Here is a 15557-nt window from a genome sequence, read left to right as displayed (position 1 = left end):
GGTCATTTCTTCGATGTCTCCATCGATACCTGGCCACCACACAAATGCCCTGGCTAGGTTCTTCATTTTCACTCCACCCAGATGCCCCTCGTGAAGCTCCTTTAGCACTTTATCCTGGAGTTTGGGTGGAATCACCACTCTGGATCCACACATCAAGGTTCCTCGGCACACTGACAGCTGTTCTCTTCTTTGCGAGAATGCTGGCAACAGTGGTTCGCCATGTGCTGGCCATCCCTTCACCGTTAAATCGTAGACTCGTGAGAAAGTCGGGTCATTTCTCGTTTCCCTTTCAATGGCAGAATTTGTTACTGGTAGACATTCCACTATGGTTGAGTGGAACATCTCCACTGGGTCCACTATAGGTGCCTCTTCTACCGTTGGCAACGGTAGGCGCGATAAACCGTCAGCATTCCCATGCTGTTTTGATCCTTTGTATTCTATGTCATATTGGTGTGCCCCTAGGAAAAGGGACCACCTCTGTAGCCTTTGCGCTGTCATAATGGGAACACCCTTTTTAGGGTTGAATATGGAGACGAGGGGTTGATGGTCAGTCAACAAGGTAAATTTTTGTCCGTGTAGGTAATGGTTGAATTTCTTCACTCCCCATACCAGGCTGAGTGCTTCCCTGTCGATCTGGGCATAGTTACGCTCAGCTGAGTTCAATGAGTGTGACGCAAAAGCTATCGGCCACTCCGAGCCATCAGGGAATCTATGCGATAATACCGCTCCTACGCCGTAAGGGGATGCATCGCACGCCAGTCTGATTGGCAGTGATGGGTTGTAATGAGCCAAAACTTCCTTGGACGTGATCAAGCCTTTGCATTTATGGAAGGCACGTTTACAGTCTTCGCTCCATTTCCAAATGACTCCCGTTTGTAGCAGTTCGTTAAGAGGGTGCAGAACAGTTGACAAGTTCGGTAAAAATTTATGATAGTAGTTTATCAATCCCAGGAACGACCTTAATTGTGAGACATTTTCAGGTGCTGAGGCTTTTATGACCGCTTCAATTTTTTCAGGTGACTTATGCAACCCTTCCTCGTTAATTATGTGGCCACAATATGATATTTGTTTCTGGAAAAATTCACACTTGGGGCGATTTGCTCGTAGGCCCCGTTCTCTCAGCCTAGTGAGCACCTGCTCCAAATTGGCAAGGTGCTCATTGTCGTTTTCTCCTGTTACAAGGATGTCGTCTAGGTAGCATTGAGTCCCCGGAATCCCTTGGAGGACTTGCTCCATAGCTCTTTGCCAGATAGCTGGAGCTGATGCTACTCCGAAAACTAGTCGATTGTACTGGTACAGGCCTTTGTGTGTGTTTATCGTGAGATACTTTTTAGAGGCCTCTTCAACCTCCATCTGTAGATATGCCTGTGCCAAGTCAATTTTGGTGAAACGTTTCCCTCCGGATAGTGAGGCGAAAATATCTTCTATCCTCGGAAGAGGATACTGTACCATGTGAAGGACCGGGTTTACAGTCACCTTGAAGTCCCCACAGATGCGAATTTTTCTCTGTTCTTCGGATTTATCATTATTCAATGTTTTCTTCATGACCGGGACGATGGGTGTTGCCCACTCGCTCCAATCTATCTTGGATAATACGCCTGCCTTTTCCAAATTCTCCAGCTCTGCCTCGACTGCTGGACAAATTGCGTATGACACCAGCCTTGCCTTAAAAAACTTGGGAATTGCTGCATCTTCCACTTTTATTGAGGCGGTGACGCCTTTCAAGGTTCCTAGTTCCTGTTGAAACACTTCCTTGGCGTTGGCCAAGATGTCTTTTAATCGTTCAGGTATGACGTCATCATCATTTTTTTTCTTACTGGTCACCGTCAGTGCCTGAATGGAGTGCCAGTCTAAACGTATCTTCCGGATCCATTCACGTCCCAACAGTGGTGGACCACCATCTTGCAGAACGTATAAATACAACTTCTGTATTTCCTTGCCGTTGTATACAACAGGCACCCTTATTTTCCCTTTGGGGTATACTTTCTGCCCCGTATATGTTTTCAAGATAATGGATGTGTCTTTCAAAGGTATATGCGGAAATAACCGCTCGTAATCCCGTCGACTTATGACGGTCAGAGCTGATCCTGTATCTAGCTCCATTTTAACTGGGGACCCCGCTATTGTGAGGGTAACCCCAATGGTCTGGTAATCTTCTTTGGCAATTACATTATGTAATTTGAGAAAGCTTAGTCTCTTGTTTCCGGAGTCGCTATCGCTCTTCTGGTCTTCGGAGCTACTGTCCGTCATCATTTGTACCTTTCTGTACTTTTCCTTATTGATTTTTTTCCTGTCCGTGGATTTTTTTTTTCCAGATCGGCATACACGTGCAATGTGTCCAATCTTTCCGCATTGCCTGCATGCTTTGTCCTTGAACCAGCAGTCCCTCTGGTCATGGGTGGATCTGCCGCAGCGATAACATCTCTCGAAACCCTGTGTCATTTCATGGGTGCCTGTGGCTTTTGCTGTATCTCTGCAGCTCCTCTTGCGGCTGCTTCGTATGATACAGCCACACTGAAAGCCTTGTCCAGTGTCAAATCTTTCTCAGAAAGTAGCCTTTTCTGTGTTCCTTCACTTAGGAGACCGCAGACGAATTTGTCTCGAAGAGAATCTGCCAGTCCTGCCCCGAATTGGCAGTGCTTTGACAGCTTCCTTAATTTGGTGAGGTAATCAGCGTTACTTTCATTCTTGTGCTGATTCCTCTTGAAGGATTTGAATCATTCCGCTATCAGCAGCGGTGTTGGGTTTAAGTGCTCCTGTAGGGTATCAACAATCTCCTTAAAATTCTTGTCCCTCGGTTTGGCTGGAGTGATTAAGTTTTGTAACAGCCCATATGTCCTTGTGCCCATTAGATTTAGAAGTACTGATGCCTTTTTATCATCCTCTATTTCATTTGCTGTGCAATATACCTCCACTCTTTCCACATATGTGGTCCAATCCTCTATATCGCTATCGAAAGCAGTAATATTGCCAGTCTTAGGCATCCTGAAAAAAAAATGGCGCCTCCCGCGCTTTCCTTTCTTCCCCGCAGAAAAATAATGGCGCCTCCCGCGCTTTCCCGCCGCTGCTGACAACGCTGTTCTCCGCGGTTTTTATTTGCACAGGTATTTTTTTAAAAAAAATAGGTGGAGACTTGTTCCCGCCGGACTCTCTGGGACTTTTCCCTCCCTCTGCTTGGTCTGAACGCCGACCTGCTTTGCAGCACCGGCCGTCTCCCGAGTGCTCCCCCCTCTGTCTCTGTTTGCCTCCGCCTTCGCTGCTCGGCCCCGCTGCAGAGCAAGCCGATGGAGCCCCAGCCCGCCGCCCAGGAAGGATTATTGCAGTACCTGCCACCAGCTCGGCTAGCTGGTGAAACCACAGTTTTTTTTTCTTTCTTGTTTTTCTTCGACTTTCGTCTGAGGAATCGATCTCCTTGAGGTGCTGCCGAATTGCAGGTAAGTCCGTTTCCAATTCGTCGCCACTGTTGTATCCGTGTGTTAATGGAGACATGGAATGCAGGAGTTGGTTTCACAGGTGTTTACTGAACAAAGTCTGGAGTTGAACTAACAGATACAAGACACTATACAGGCTTATATAGCCCGAGTGGCCATTACCGGCATTACAGTACACAGGGGGCTCTTAAAGGCACATACACCACAAAACTCACCTCCGTTTCCCTGATCAGATTCCCGAGCCCCGGGAAACCCGTGCAGCTCAAGTTAAATCTGGAACCAAGTTAAAAGCAATTTAAAAAGAGCTCATTAACATCATCTATGGACATTAATGAAGCCAATAAGTACCCGCCAGCATCCAATCAAGAAAGCCCCGACTTCGGTGTGTAGGTTTCTTGCAAGCATCCAAAAATGCCTCCGATAAACCTGGAAATCGGCATGTTGGGGCCAGGTTGTGCTCCCGCTCTAAAAATCACAAATTTTTACTACCCACCCACTGCCAACTGACACATTCTTGGGGTGTAAAACTCCCTCCTGCTTGTCTGTTAATTTGCAGCTTTGTTAAAATTGATCTGTCACTTTACGGTCATAAAGTCTATCTACTGTAAATGAACACAGACTTTAAAGTTGATACGCTGAGGGATAATGAGGCAATGGAGGGATAGGGAAGATGGAAAGGACAGGGTGATAGAAGGGAGGGACTTAGTGCAGGTTAGTATACAAGCGGCAGTCTATGTAAAGTAGAGCTCAGGAAGATAGCCCAAGTGAGTAGGAACATGTAGAGGTCCCAGAAGAGGACCAGGAACTGAAAGAACAGAAGGCAAAGGCAGACTTTGTTCTGTTACAACAGCCACAGAGTCTTACCTTACCAGAGCTAATAAATGTGCATAAGCACATAGGAAAGTACAGGACCAGAAAGGACTATGTATTCCAAAAACTATGACTTGTCGATCAGCCTCTCCCATCAAATATTAATCCAATTATCCATTAAGATTTTCCACATATTCTGCCTCCATTGCTCTCTGGGCAATCTATTTCACACATTCACTCATCACTATATAAAATAGTTAAATCTCTCTGTACCTTCCACTGCTCAGGTCTACTGGTTAATTCCTGAATTGGTTTGTGGTATATCAACATTACCACATCTTCTGGGCTAATTTATCAAATACACGCTCCTGGCCTTGCCTACCAGGAGTGTCTATAGTGAAATCACAGCACTGTGCCGTGTAATTTTCAGCTTGGGAAATTGTGGGGGGTTCTCCCATCATTTTCCAATCTGCACTCTGGGCAGGCAAGGCTGTGACAGGAGCTCGCACATTCAGCTAATCATCCTGGTCATGTCTCACATTGGAAAATTGTGAACCCAAAGAAAACATCAAACATAATTTTCTATTCAAATTCAATAATAAAAGCTTTAAAAATGAGAGGAAATCCTTTGCAAACTGACCATATTTTCTTTTCTTTAAGTTTTGAAACTGGCAATTGGTAATTGCTTTAGTTAGCTGCCAATCTCTTGATGATTGCCCAGCTTTGTCAGTCATACTTAACTGATTGTTAGTTTATTAGACTAATCACCAATCAAAATTAGGTCCCATTACATTGAAAAAATAAGAATAAGTTTTACAATTTAAAAAAATTATCAACATCCTGAAGTCAAAATCCTATGAATTGCTTCTTGCAATATTTGCTTATTTAATACACAAATTTAAGACGAATGTGTTAACCAATCATTATCACATATACTACGATATGACAATTGTAAATCTAGTTGTATAAGCATTTTAAATGCTATAAAGCTAATTCTAAATAAAACATTAATCTCCAGTAGTCAGAAAGTACTTCTGCAATAATTTCAGCTCGTGTCTTCAGTATTCAGCACAGCAGGCATTAGTCTGAAGAACTGAGATTCATATAATTAACTTTAAACCCAATCACTGGATTACCTGCACAAACACAATTGTTTTGTTTATGTGTCTTCTTGACATTAACAATCCGTTTCATCTCCTTTGCAAACCTGACGGGGTCATCCCATGGTATGTATGCCGACTCCAGTCTTTCAGCCAACATGCCTTTCTGCTCTTCTAATTCTCCATTCTCTTCCACTTTGGTGAACTCCATGCTCTCAAACACAAACTGCTTGAAAGCTCTCTCCACCTCAGAACTTGTCACCTTTTCTAAGTGAAATAATACATAGTGCAACTGTCAATTAGATCATCTATATAGAAGATCAACAGTAATAACTTTGTCAGCCACAAGAATAAGATGACTTAGACTTAATATCATGAATCCCACAAGTATTCTCAAAAAATCGCAAGTGCAATAAAAAGGAAGTTCCTGATTTTTATTGCGTTTTATCACATTGAAATGTTTCAGTGATTCATACAATGAATTACTTTTTGAAGTACAATGACTGGTTTTAAATGAATTTTTTGCATCTGTGTTCACTATGGAGAAAGACGATGCAGACATAGAAATCGGGCAAGGGGACTGTGACATACTTGAACATATTAGCATCGAGAGGGAGGAGGTGCTAGCGGTTTTAGCAGGCCAAAAAGTGGATAAATCCCCAGGCCCAGACGAGATGTATCCCAGGCTGCTGTGGGAGGCAAAGGAGGAGATTGCAGGGGCTCTGACACAAATTTTCAGAACCTCTCTGGCCACAGGGGATGTACCAGAGGACTGGAGAACAGCTAACGTAGTACCATTATTCAAGAAGGGTAGCAGGGATAAACCAGGGAATTACAGGCCAGTGAGCCTAACATCTGTGGTAGGGAAATTATTGGAAAAAATTCTGAGGGACAAAATTAGTCTCCACTTGGAGAGGCAAGGATTAATCGGGGATAGTCAGCATGGCTTTGTCAAGGGTAAATCATGTCTGACAAATCTGATTGAATTTTTCGAGGGGGTGACTAGGGGGGTGGATGAGGGAAATGCTGTGGATGTGGCTTACATGGACTTCAGTAAAGCTTTTGACAAAGTCCCGCATAGGAGACTGGTCAAGAAGGTAAGAGCCCATGGGGTCCAGGGTGCCTTGGCGCGTTGGATCCTAAACTGGCTGAGTGGCAGGAGGCAGAGGGTGATGGTCGAAGGTTGCTTTTGTGACTGGAAGCCTATGTCCAGTGGGGTACCTCAGGGATCGGTGCTGGGTCCCTTGTTGTTTGTGATCTACATAAATGATTTGGATGAGAATGTAAAAGGTATGATCAGTAAGTTCGCAGATGACACGAAAATTGGTGGGGTGGTAAATTGCGAGGAGGAAAGCCTCAGGCTACAGGACGATATAAACGGGTTGGTCAGATGGGCGGAAAAGTGGCAAATGGAATTTAACCCTGAAAAGTGCGAGGTGATGCATTTTGGACGGACAAATAAGGCAAGGGAATACACAATGAGTGGTAGGACCCTAGGAAGTACAGAGGGTCAGAGGGACCTTGGTGTACATGTACATAGATCCCTGAAGGCAGTGGAACAGGTAGATAAGGTGGTTAAAGAGGCATATGGGATACTTGCCTTCATTAGCCGAGGCATAGAATATAAGAGCAGGGAGGTTATGATGGAGCTGTACAAAACGCTGGTGAGGCCACAGCTGGAGTACTGTGTGCAGTTCTGGTCGCCTCACTATAGGAAGGATGTGATTGCTTTGGAGAGGGTGCAGAGAAGATTCACCAGGATGTTACCTGGGATGGAGCGCCTCAGCTATGAAGAGAGGCTGGACAGGCTGGGGTTGTTTTCCTTGGAACAAAGAAGGCTGAGGGGGGACCTGATTGAGGTGTACAAAATGATGAGGGGCATAGATAAGGTAGATAAAGAGGAACTTTTCCCCTTAGTAGGGGGGTCAATAACAAGGGGGCATAGATTCAGGGTAAGGGGCAGGAGATTTAGAGGGGATTTGAGGAGGAACTTCTTCACCCAGAGGGTGGTTGGAATGTGGAACTCAATGCCTGAAAGGGTGGTAGAGGCAGGAACCCTCACAACATTCAAGAAGCATTTGGATGAGCACTTGAAATGCCATTGCATACAAGGCTATGGACCAAATGCTGGAAAATGGGATTAGACTGGACAGGGATGGATGGGCGGCGCAGACACGATGGGCCGAAGGGCCTCTTTCTGTGCTGTAAAACTCTATGACTCTATGACTGCTGTTACATATGCAAACACCACTGCCATCCTAGAGTAGCAACACCCCATAAACAGCAAGAGGATGAATAACCAATTAACCTAACCTGATTTTGTTGTGATATATGTTGATGAAGAAATGTGTGCTTGGATATCGTAGGAACTCCTTGGTCTTTGAACAATGCCATTACATCTTTTAAGTCCATTTGAACCATCAGAACAGGTATATAGGACCTCAGCCGCATTTCGAGAATGGCACCTTTGACCATGTAACCCTCCCTTGGTACAGGAATGAAGTATCAGCTTAGATTATAGGACTTTGCAAAAGCAGCCTTCTGGTGTGGAATCTTGCCCGCCAGGAGTGCAAATTGGGAAATCATGGGCACATTGTCCACAATTTTCTGGCCATTCATAAAATTGACACACAAGTTCAAATCTGGGCACAGAGATAGAACCCACAACCTTCTGACTCCAAGGCAAGAGTGCTATCAACTGAGCTAAGTTAGTATACATGCCTAAAATGAAACTTACCCTTCACAAAAATATATTTTAAAAATTATTTCCCAATGTTCACTGCAGCGAAATGAGGGAGGAAAGCTGTAGTTGGACAGATGAAATAATTTTCCAAAAGAGACCAACACGTCCATAGTGTTAAAAGCAGAAAAACAAGTGTCCTACCAAGCACCAGGGCAAGCTCTGCTGCTGTAACTGTCAGAAGTGCAGTGGAAACCTTGTTCATGCAGATAAACAGGGTTTTCACCACACTTCTGGCAAAGTAACAGCAGCGGAACGGAGATAGCTCCAAGGAAATTTCCGGCCAAGATTTTGTGTGTCTAAAATATCTGCTGAACTTCAATAACTAAGAATGGTTTTGTTCCAAATTATAGTTATAATGGGTAGGAATTATCCAGTGATAGGACTGAATGTAAGAAGATACATAATAAATAAATCTGTCTTGGCAAAGTCTGGTATTCTGATTGGAGATTAATTTGTAGAACGTACAAGCATTTACAACTTTTGCTCTAATTTTATCATGACAATGGTGGGGGAATTCTCCTCATGGGGAGGGTGCCGGGGGGAGGCTTCAGCAGGGCAAGATTTCATAAGAACATAAGAACATAAGAAATAGGAGGAGTAGGCCAATCGGCCCCTTGAGCCTGCTCCGCCATTCAATAAGATCATGGCTGATCTGATCCTAACCGCCAATCTACTATCACAGAACCATCTCCTGAATCTAACAGAATTAGACACACGAAATAGGAGCAGGATCAGGCTACACGGCCCCTGGGCCCGCTCCGCTACCCACAGGGCCATGACCGATCCGAACCTAGACTCATGTCCAAATTCCTGCCCGCTCCCCGTAACCCTTAATTCCCTTTACTTCTAGGAAACTCTCTATTTCTGTTTTAAATTTATGTAATGATGTAGCTTCTACAGCTTTTTGGGGCAGCATATTCCATGGACCTACCACCCTCTGAGTGAAGTAGTTCCTCCTCATCTCAGTTTTGAAAGAGCAGCCCCTTATTCTAAGACTATGCCCCCTAGTTCTAGTTTCACCCATCATCGGGAACATCCTCCCCGCATCCACCCGATCCAACCCCTTCACAATCTTATATGTTTCAATAAGATCGCCTCTCATTCTTCTGAACTCCAATGAGTAGAGTCCCAATCTACTCAACCTCTCCTCATATGTCCATCCCCTCATCCCCGGGATTAACCGAGTGAACCTTCTTTGTACTGACTCGAGAGCAAGTATGTCTTTTCTTAAGTATGGACACCAAAACTGTATGCAGTATTCCAGGTGCGGTCTCACCAATACCTTGTACAACTGAAGCAATACCTTCCTATTTTTATATTCTTTCCCCCTAGCAATGAAAGCCAACATTCCATTGGCCTTCTTAATCACTTGCTGCACCTGCATACTAACCTTTTGAGTTTCGTGCACCAGGACCCCCAGATCCCTTTGTACTTCAGTACTTTCCAGTTTCTTGCCATTAAGATAATAACTTGCTCTACGATTTTTCCTGCCAAAGTGCATAACCTCACACTTTCCAGTATTGTATTCCATCTGCCAAATCTCTGCCCACTTACTTAGCCTGTCTATGTCCCCTTGCAGGTTTTTTATGTCCTCCTCACTCACTACTTTCCCCCCCCCCCCCCATCTTAGTATCATCTGCAAACTTTGATATGTTACACTCGGTCCCCTCCTCCAAATCGTTAATATAGATTGTAAAGAGTTGGGGACCCAGCACTGACCCCTGCGGAACACCACTAGTTACTGATTGCCAGTCTGAGAATGAACCATTTATCCCAACTCTCTGCCTTCTGTTAGATAGCCAATCCTCTATCCATGCCAGAATATTACCCCCAATCCCGTGATTTTTTATCTTAAGCAATAATCTTTTGTGTGGCACCTTGTCAAATGCCTTTTGGAAGTCTAAATACACTACGTCCATTGGTTCCCCTTTATCCACCCTATATGTTACTTCCTCAAAGAACTCCAGCAAATTTGTCAAACATGACTTCCCCTTCATAAAACCATGCTGACTTTGTCCTATTAAATTATGATTATCCAAATGTCCTATTACTGTCTCCTTAATAATGGACTCCAAAATTTTACCTACCACAGATGTTAGGCTAACCGGTCTGTAGTGGCGCTTCTTAGTTTCCAAACAGGCAGCCACTGAGCTGTGGGGCTTTTAACAACAAGTAGACGCGTGTCGAAATAAAACGTTCCCAAACGTAGCTTTGTCTTTTAAACTGTTTACTATAACACTTTACGAACAGAATTACAAAGCAAACACGTATAAACGAACACGGTCAAAAACTGTATTGCTCCAAACCTCACAACTTCTGCCTCCTTCAGCCACGTGGAGTTTAAACTGTAAAATGGCTGCATACCATGTGTGGCTTAGGGACTGTACCATTGTGGCAAGAATGAAGGGGGTGTCTCGGACTATACTACTGGAGCAAGAAAATAGGGGGTTTCTTAATACAATAAGTCAATCAGGTAAATTAACTATTATGCTATTTAACCAATATTTTAAAGTATTTTCTTAAGCTTTTATGGCTCTTACATTCCGGCCCCTAATTGACTAGGCACATGAAGCGTATCAATTACTCAAACATTAAGAGTCATAAACTAATGAGTTCAACATATTTACAATATAAGTGTCCACTTTTTTCGTTCAGGAACTTTTCACGCTGCTTCTTGTAGCAGGCAGAGCTTTGTGATCGGTCTTTCCAGGGTACTGGTCTTGGTTTGCAAACAAACGCGACGAACGACGCCTCTGGAGTCTGGCATGGTCTTAATTATTTTTCCCATCAACCAAGAATTTCTAGGGGCTGAATCATCCACGATTAAGACAATGTCTCCGACAATGAAGTTCCTCTTTATTTTGGACCATTTTTGACGCTCCTGTAGCAGAGGTAAGTATTCTCTTGTCCATCTGGTCCAGAAAAGGTCTGACATATACTGAACTTGCCTCCACTTCCGACGGGCATACAGATCTTCCTTTTTGAAGACTCCCGGGGGCATGGCTGGCTGTGTTTTCAACAACAACAGGTGGTTCGGAGTCAGGGCTTCGAGGTCATTGGGATCATCTGATGTCTTAGTTATCGGTCGGTCATTAATGATGGCTTCGACCTCGCACAGAACGGTTTGGAGTCCCTCGTCGTCGAGCGCTTGCTGCTTCAGTACAGAACTGAGTAGTTTTCTTACGGTGCGTATCTGTCTTTCCCAGACACCTCCATGGTGGGATGCAGCCGGAGGATTGAAGATCCACTTAATTCCTGTTTGCATCATGGCTTTCTGTATTTTAAGCCGATTCCAACCTTCAATAGCTTCCCGTAGTTCTCTCTCCGCTCCGACGAAATTAGTGCCATTATCAGAACGCATAATGGACACCTGACCTCTTCTACAGACAAAGCGCCGCAAGGCGTTAATACAGGAATCAGTGTCAAGCGTGTGTGCCACCTCAATATGAACTGCTCTGATGGTCAAACAAGTGAAAAGCACACCATATCTCTTGACAAGGCTCCGTCCTCGCTTTACCTCGAAAGGCCCGAAATAGTCCACCCCTACGTTTGTAAATGGGGGCTTGTCTGGTAACAAACGGTCTTCAGGCAGGTCTGCCATTTTCTGCTCCCCAGCTCTAGCGTGTAACCGTCTGCAAACAATGCATTCAGAGAGTATTTTTCTTATTACAGAATTAGCCCCTGGAATCCAGTATCTTTGTCTTAGCTTCGCAAGCACGTGATTCCTCCCACTGTGTCCAATACTCTGGTGTATATGCTGAAGAATGAGAGTAGCAACCCGGAGGTCCTTAGAAAGGATAGCAGGATGCTTGGCCTCCTCTGGCATAGCAGATTTGTTTAGTCTCCCTCCCACCCTCAGTACTCCATCTTGCAGTGTAGGGTCCAGCTTGTAGATATGACTACCTTTCTTGATTGGAGTATTTCGCTGTAAAGCTTCGATTTCTTCTGGGTATCTTTGTCTTTGACTGAAGCAAACTATCTCCATCTCAGCCTTGGCCAAATCCTCCACGGTCAATGAATTCTTACCCAATGTGGTCTTGTGCTGATGCATATACTGCTGTAGAAGCATTCTCTGCTTATCGGGGTTACTTTCAGACTGACTGATAGTGGCTCGGTACTCTTTTCTCTTACCGCTCAGGTGTAGCAGCAACTCTTTCAACCTTAGAAACCATGCAACTGCTTTCCTCAACTGGTGCCATCCTGAGAAATGGTTAACAAACTTGTTCACTGTGTCAAAGTTCTCTTTTGTAGTTATGAGATTTACTGTGACTGATCTCTTGACTTCGACGTCGTCTTCAGCAATCTGACTTGGCATATCTGGTCTTTCTGGCCATGATCTCTCTGTTTCCAGCAGATAACTTGGGCCTTGTATCCAAGTTTCACTCCTCATGAAGTTTTCAGCCTTCAATCCCCGTGAGGCTTGATCTGCTGGGTTTAATGAGGTGTTTACATACCTCCATTGAGATGGTTGTGTAGCTTCTCTAATGGATGAGATTCTGTTTGCTACGAAGGTCTTGAAGCGTATCTTCTCATTCTCTATATACTTCAGCACCGTCGTGCTATCCGTCCAGAAGACAGATTCTTCTAGTGGGAGCTGTAACTCTTTCCACATCGCCTGGTCAACTTTAACTGCAACAACCGCTGCCGTCAACTCCAGTCTCGGGATGGTGACCTGCTTCAGCGGAGCCACCCTGGATTTCCCCATGAGGAAGGCACAATGTTTCTGGCCCTGTTGATTTGTCAGCAAGAGGTAAGTAGCCGTGCCATAGCCGTCCTCACTGGCGTCCGAGAAATGATGTAGTTGAGCCGTCTTTGTAACTCCAAAACTCACGGGCTTGATGCATCTACTGACGTTGAAGCTAGAAAGTTGTTGCAAATCTGTCAACCATCTGTGCCATCTCTGAGCTTGACCTTCTGGGATATCTTCATCCCATCCTCTCTTGTCTCTACACAGCTCTCGTAGCATCAGCTTCACCGGCAGAATGAGTGGTGCCAGGAATCCAAGAGGGTCGTAGATGGAACTGACCACGGAGAGAATCCCTCGTCTTGTGGATGGTCTTTCGTTCACCATTATCCTGAAGTTGAACGTGTCTGACTCAATGCACCATTGTACACCAAGAGCTCTCTCGATAGGAAGGACATCGTGGCTCAGGTCCAGATCTTTGACTTCAGTGGCTCTTTCCTTTTCTGGGATAGAAGCTAGAACTGCTCTGCTGTTGCTTATCCACTTAGTCAGATGGAATCCTCCATTCGAACACAGAGTTCTAAGGTCTCTTGACAGTGCGATGGCATCGTCTTCTGTTGACGCGGACTTCAGACAGTCATCGACATAAAAGTTTCTGAAGATTGTCTCCACAGCCTCTGATGGTGCTTTGCCTTTGCCATCTTCTGCAGTTTTTCTGAGAGCGTAGCTTGCACAGCTGGGAGATGATGTGGCTCCGAACAAGTGTACGGCCATTCTACATTCCACCATCGCTTGACTAACGTCGCCATCTGGCCACCAAAGGAAACGCAGAAGATCAGCATCTTCATCAGGGATTCTGACTTGGTAGAACATTGATTCTATGTCTGCCATCATGGCAACGAGCTCTTGTCTAAACCTAGTCAAGACGCCAATGAGGGTATTAGTAAGATCAGGACCTTGAAGCAGCTGGTCATTCAGTGAAGTTCCTCTGAATGAGGCGGCGCAGTCAAACACTACACGGATCTTTTTCTTCTTTGGGTGATACACACCGTGATGAGGAATGTACCAGACCCTTCCATCGTCTCTGTTCAACTGTTCCTCGGGCACTTTTACAGCATAGCCTTTCGCTATGATGTTTCTCATGAAGCCTTTGTAGTCTTCGTGAAAGTCGGGGTTCTTGTTCAGCTTTCTCTTTAGACTGATGGCGCGTTGCTCTGCTATGCAGCGATTGTTCGGCATCTTCGCGGTCTGTCTTCTCAGTGGCAAACCAATGTGATAGTGGCCATCAATGAACTGTGTAGACCTTGTCATCAAATCCATGAACTGATGGTCTTCTTGTGACATCTCTGTCTTTTCCTCACAGCTGCGTTCTGAAAAGTCTGCGTTGAACTGCTGTATCAACAGCTCTTCAATGCTTGCGATAGAGGTGCGATTAACTGTGACATTTTGTCGTTCCTCCTTGTTCGACTTGTTGCCATCATCTCTCCTTACCGGTCCATTGATTACCCATCCAAGGGCTGTCCTGACGGCATAGGGTCCGTCATCCTTGCTGTTTATCACCTGCCATGGCTCCATAGTTTTGTAGGCATTGGTTCCAATTAATAGGCCAATTTCTGCTTCAATGTATGGGAGACGCACCTTTTCTAGGTAAGGCCATCTATCCACATCCTTCTGCAGGGCTAAGTTCCCTATTCTAACAGGAATCTCCCTCTGTGTGAAAACATTAGGCAGGTCTATGAAGTCCTTCTCTTCAAGTCCACACACTTCTAAGTCTGACAGGATATAACTTTGCATTGACTTCTCATGACCCATGGTGCGTAATAGGATTTCTGTTCTTCTGCCTCTAACGTTCAGCTGTCGCATGAGTGATTCTGTGCAGAACGTTGCTGAACTACCTGGATCCATGAAGGCGTAAGTCTCCACAAGCTTCTCGCTCCTCTTAGACTTGATCTTTACTGGTACGGTGGCAAGAATACAATCACTGTCACCGGCCCCAGTGAGTCCACAAGTCTCTGGTTCTAGCGACACCAGAGCACTTGAAACAACCTTCTCGTCGGTATTGTTTTCTTCACTCTTCTTAGAGACTTGTTCTTCTTTATGGATATGCAGCAGACTGGGATGTTTCCGAGTGCACTCTCTGCATGTTGTTCTTTGCTTACAGTTTCTACTCAGGTGCCCCTGAGAGAGACATCCAAAACATAGGCTGTTGTACTTCAGGAATTCGATTCTGTCCTTATGTGGCTGTGCTTTGATGTCGCTGCAGAAATCCAATGTATGATTCTTCTGGCAGAATAAGCATGGCTTCTGAAAGGCATTAGCAGGCGTCACTGTGCTGCTCTTTTTGGGAGATGAGTTCTGGGGCCTTTCTTCCTCGGCCTGAGTGACGATAGTTGCAAAGCTGCTTCCCCTGGAACCACCTGTCCTGAGAGTCTTTGATTCAACAGGCTTGGCTTTCACTCTTCCATCGGTGGTCGGGCTGGCGTCCTGGATGTTTCCAAACAATGGGTCCCTAGCAATTTTAGCCTGTTTGTCTATGAAATTCACTAAGTCTGCAAACCTGGCTCTACTTTTCCGTCTCTCCATTATCTCAAAGGCTGTTCTTCTCCATTGTTCTCTCATCCTGTAAGGAAGCTTAGAGATGATGATTCTCATAGTCGTAGGATTGTCCATCTCTTCCATGAATTCAACATCCTCCATGGTGTTGCGACATCCTATGAGGAAAAGAACATATGCGTTCAATGCCTCTCCGTCCTCCGATCTGATCTGTGGCCACTTGGTAGCCTTTTCAA

The 15557-nt window shown here is 44.9% G+C and overlaps 1 protein-coding gene across 1 annotated transcript in view; it reads right to left on the bottom strand.

Annotated features, from left to right (window-relative positions):
* Positions 1–15557, bottom strand: part of spag17 (sperm associated antigen 17) — a 348837-nt gene that overhangs the window by 203380 nt on the left and 129900 nt on the right. The window contains 1 exon segment of the mRNA XM_086006806.1: positions 5378–5608. Coding sequence (XP_085862932.1) covers positions 5378–5608 — 231 coding nt within the window.

The sequence above is a fragment of the Somniosus microcephalus genome, chromosome 14 (assembly GCF_052327205.1).
Source record: "Somniosus microcephalus isolate GS21.2 chromosome 14, FLI_Smic_1.0, whole genome shotgun sequence".
In the NCBI taxonomy this organism is placed as follows: Eukaryota; Metazoa; Chordata; class Chondrichthyes; order Squaliformes; family Somniosidae; genus Somniosus; species Somniosus microcephalus.
Note: the sequence above shows the minus strand (reverse complement) of the source record. Positions and strands in the feature narration are given on the sequence as shown.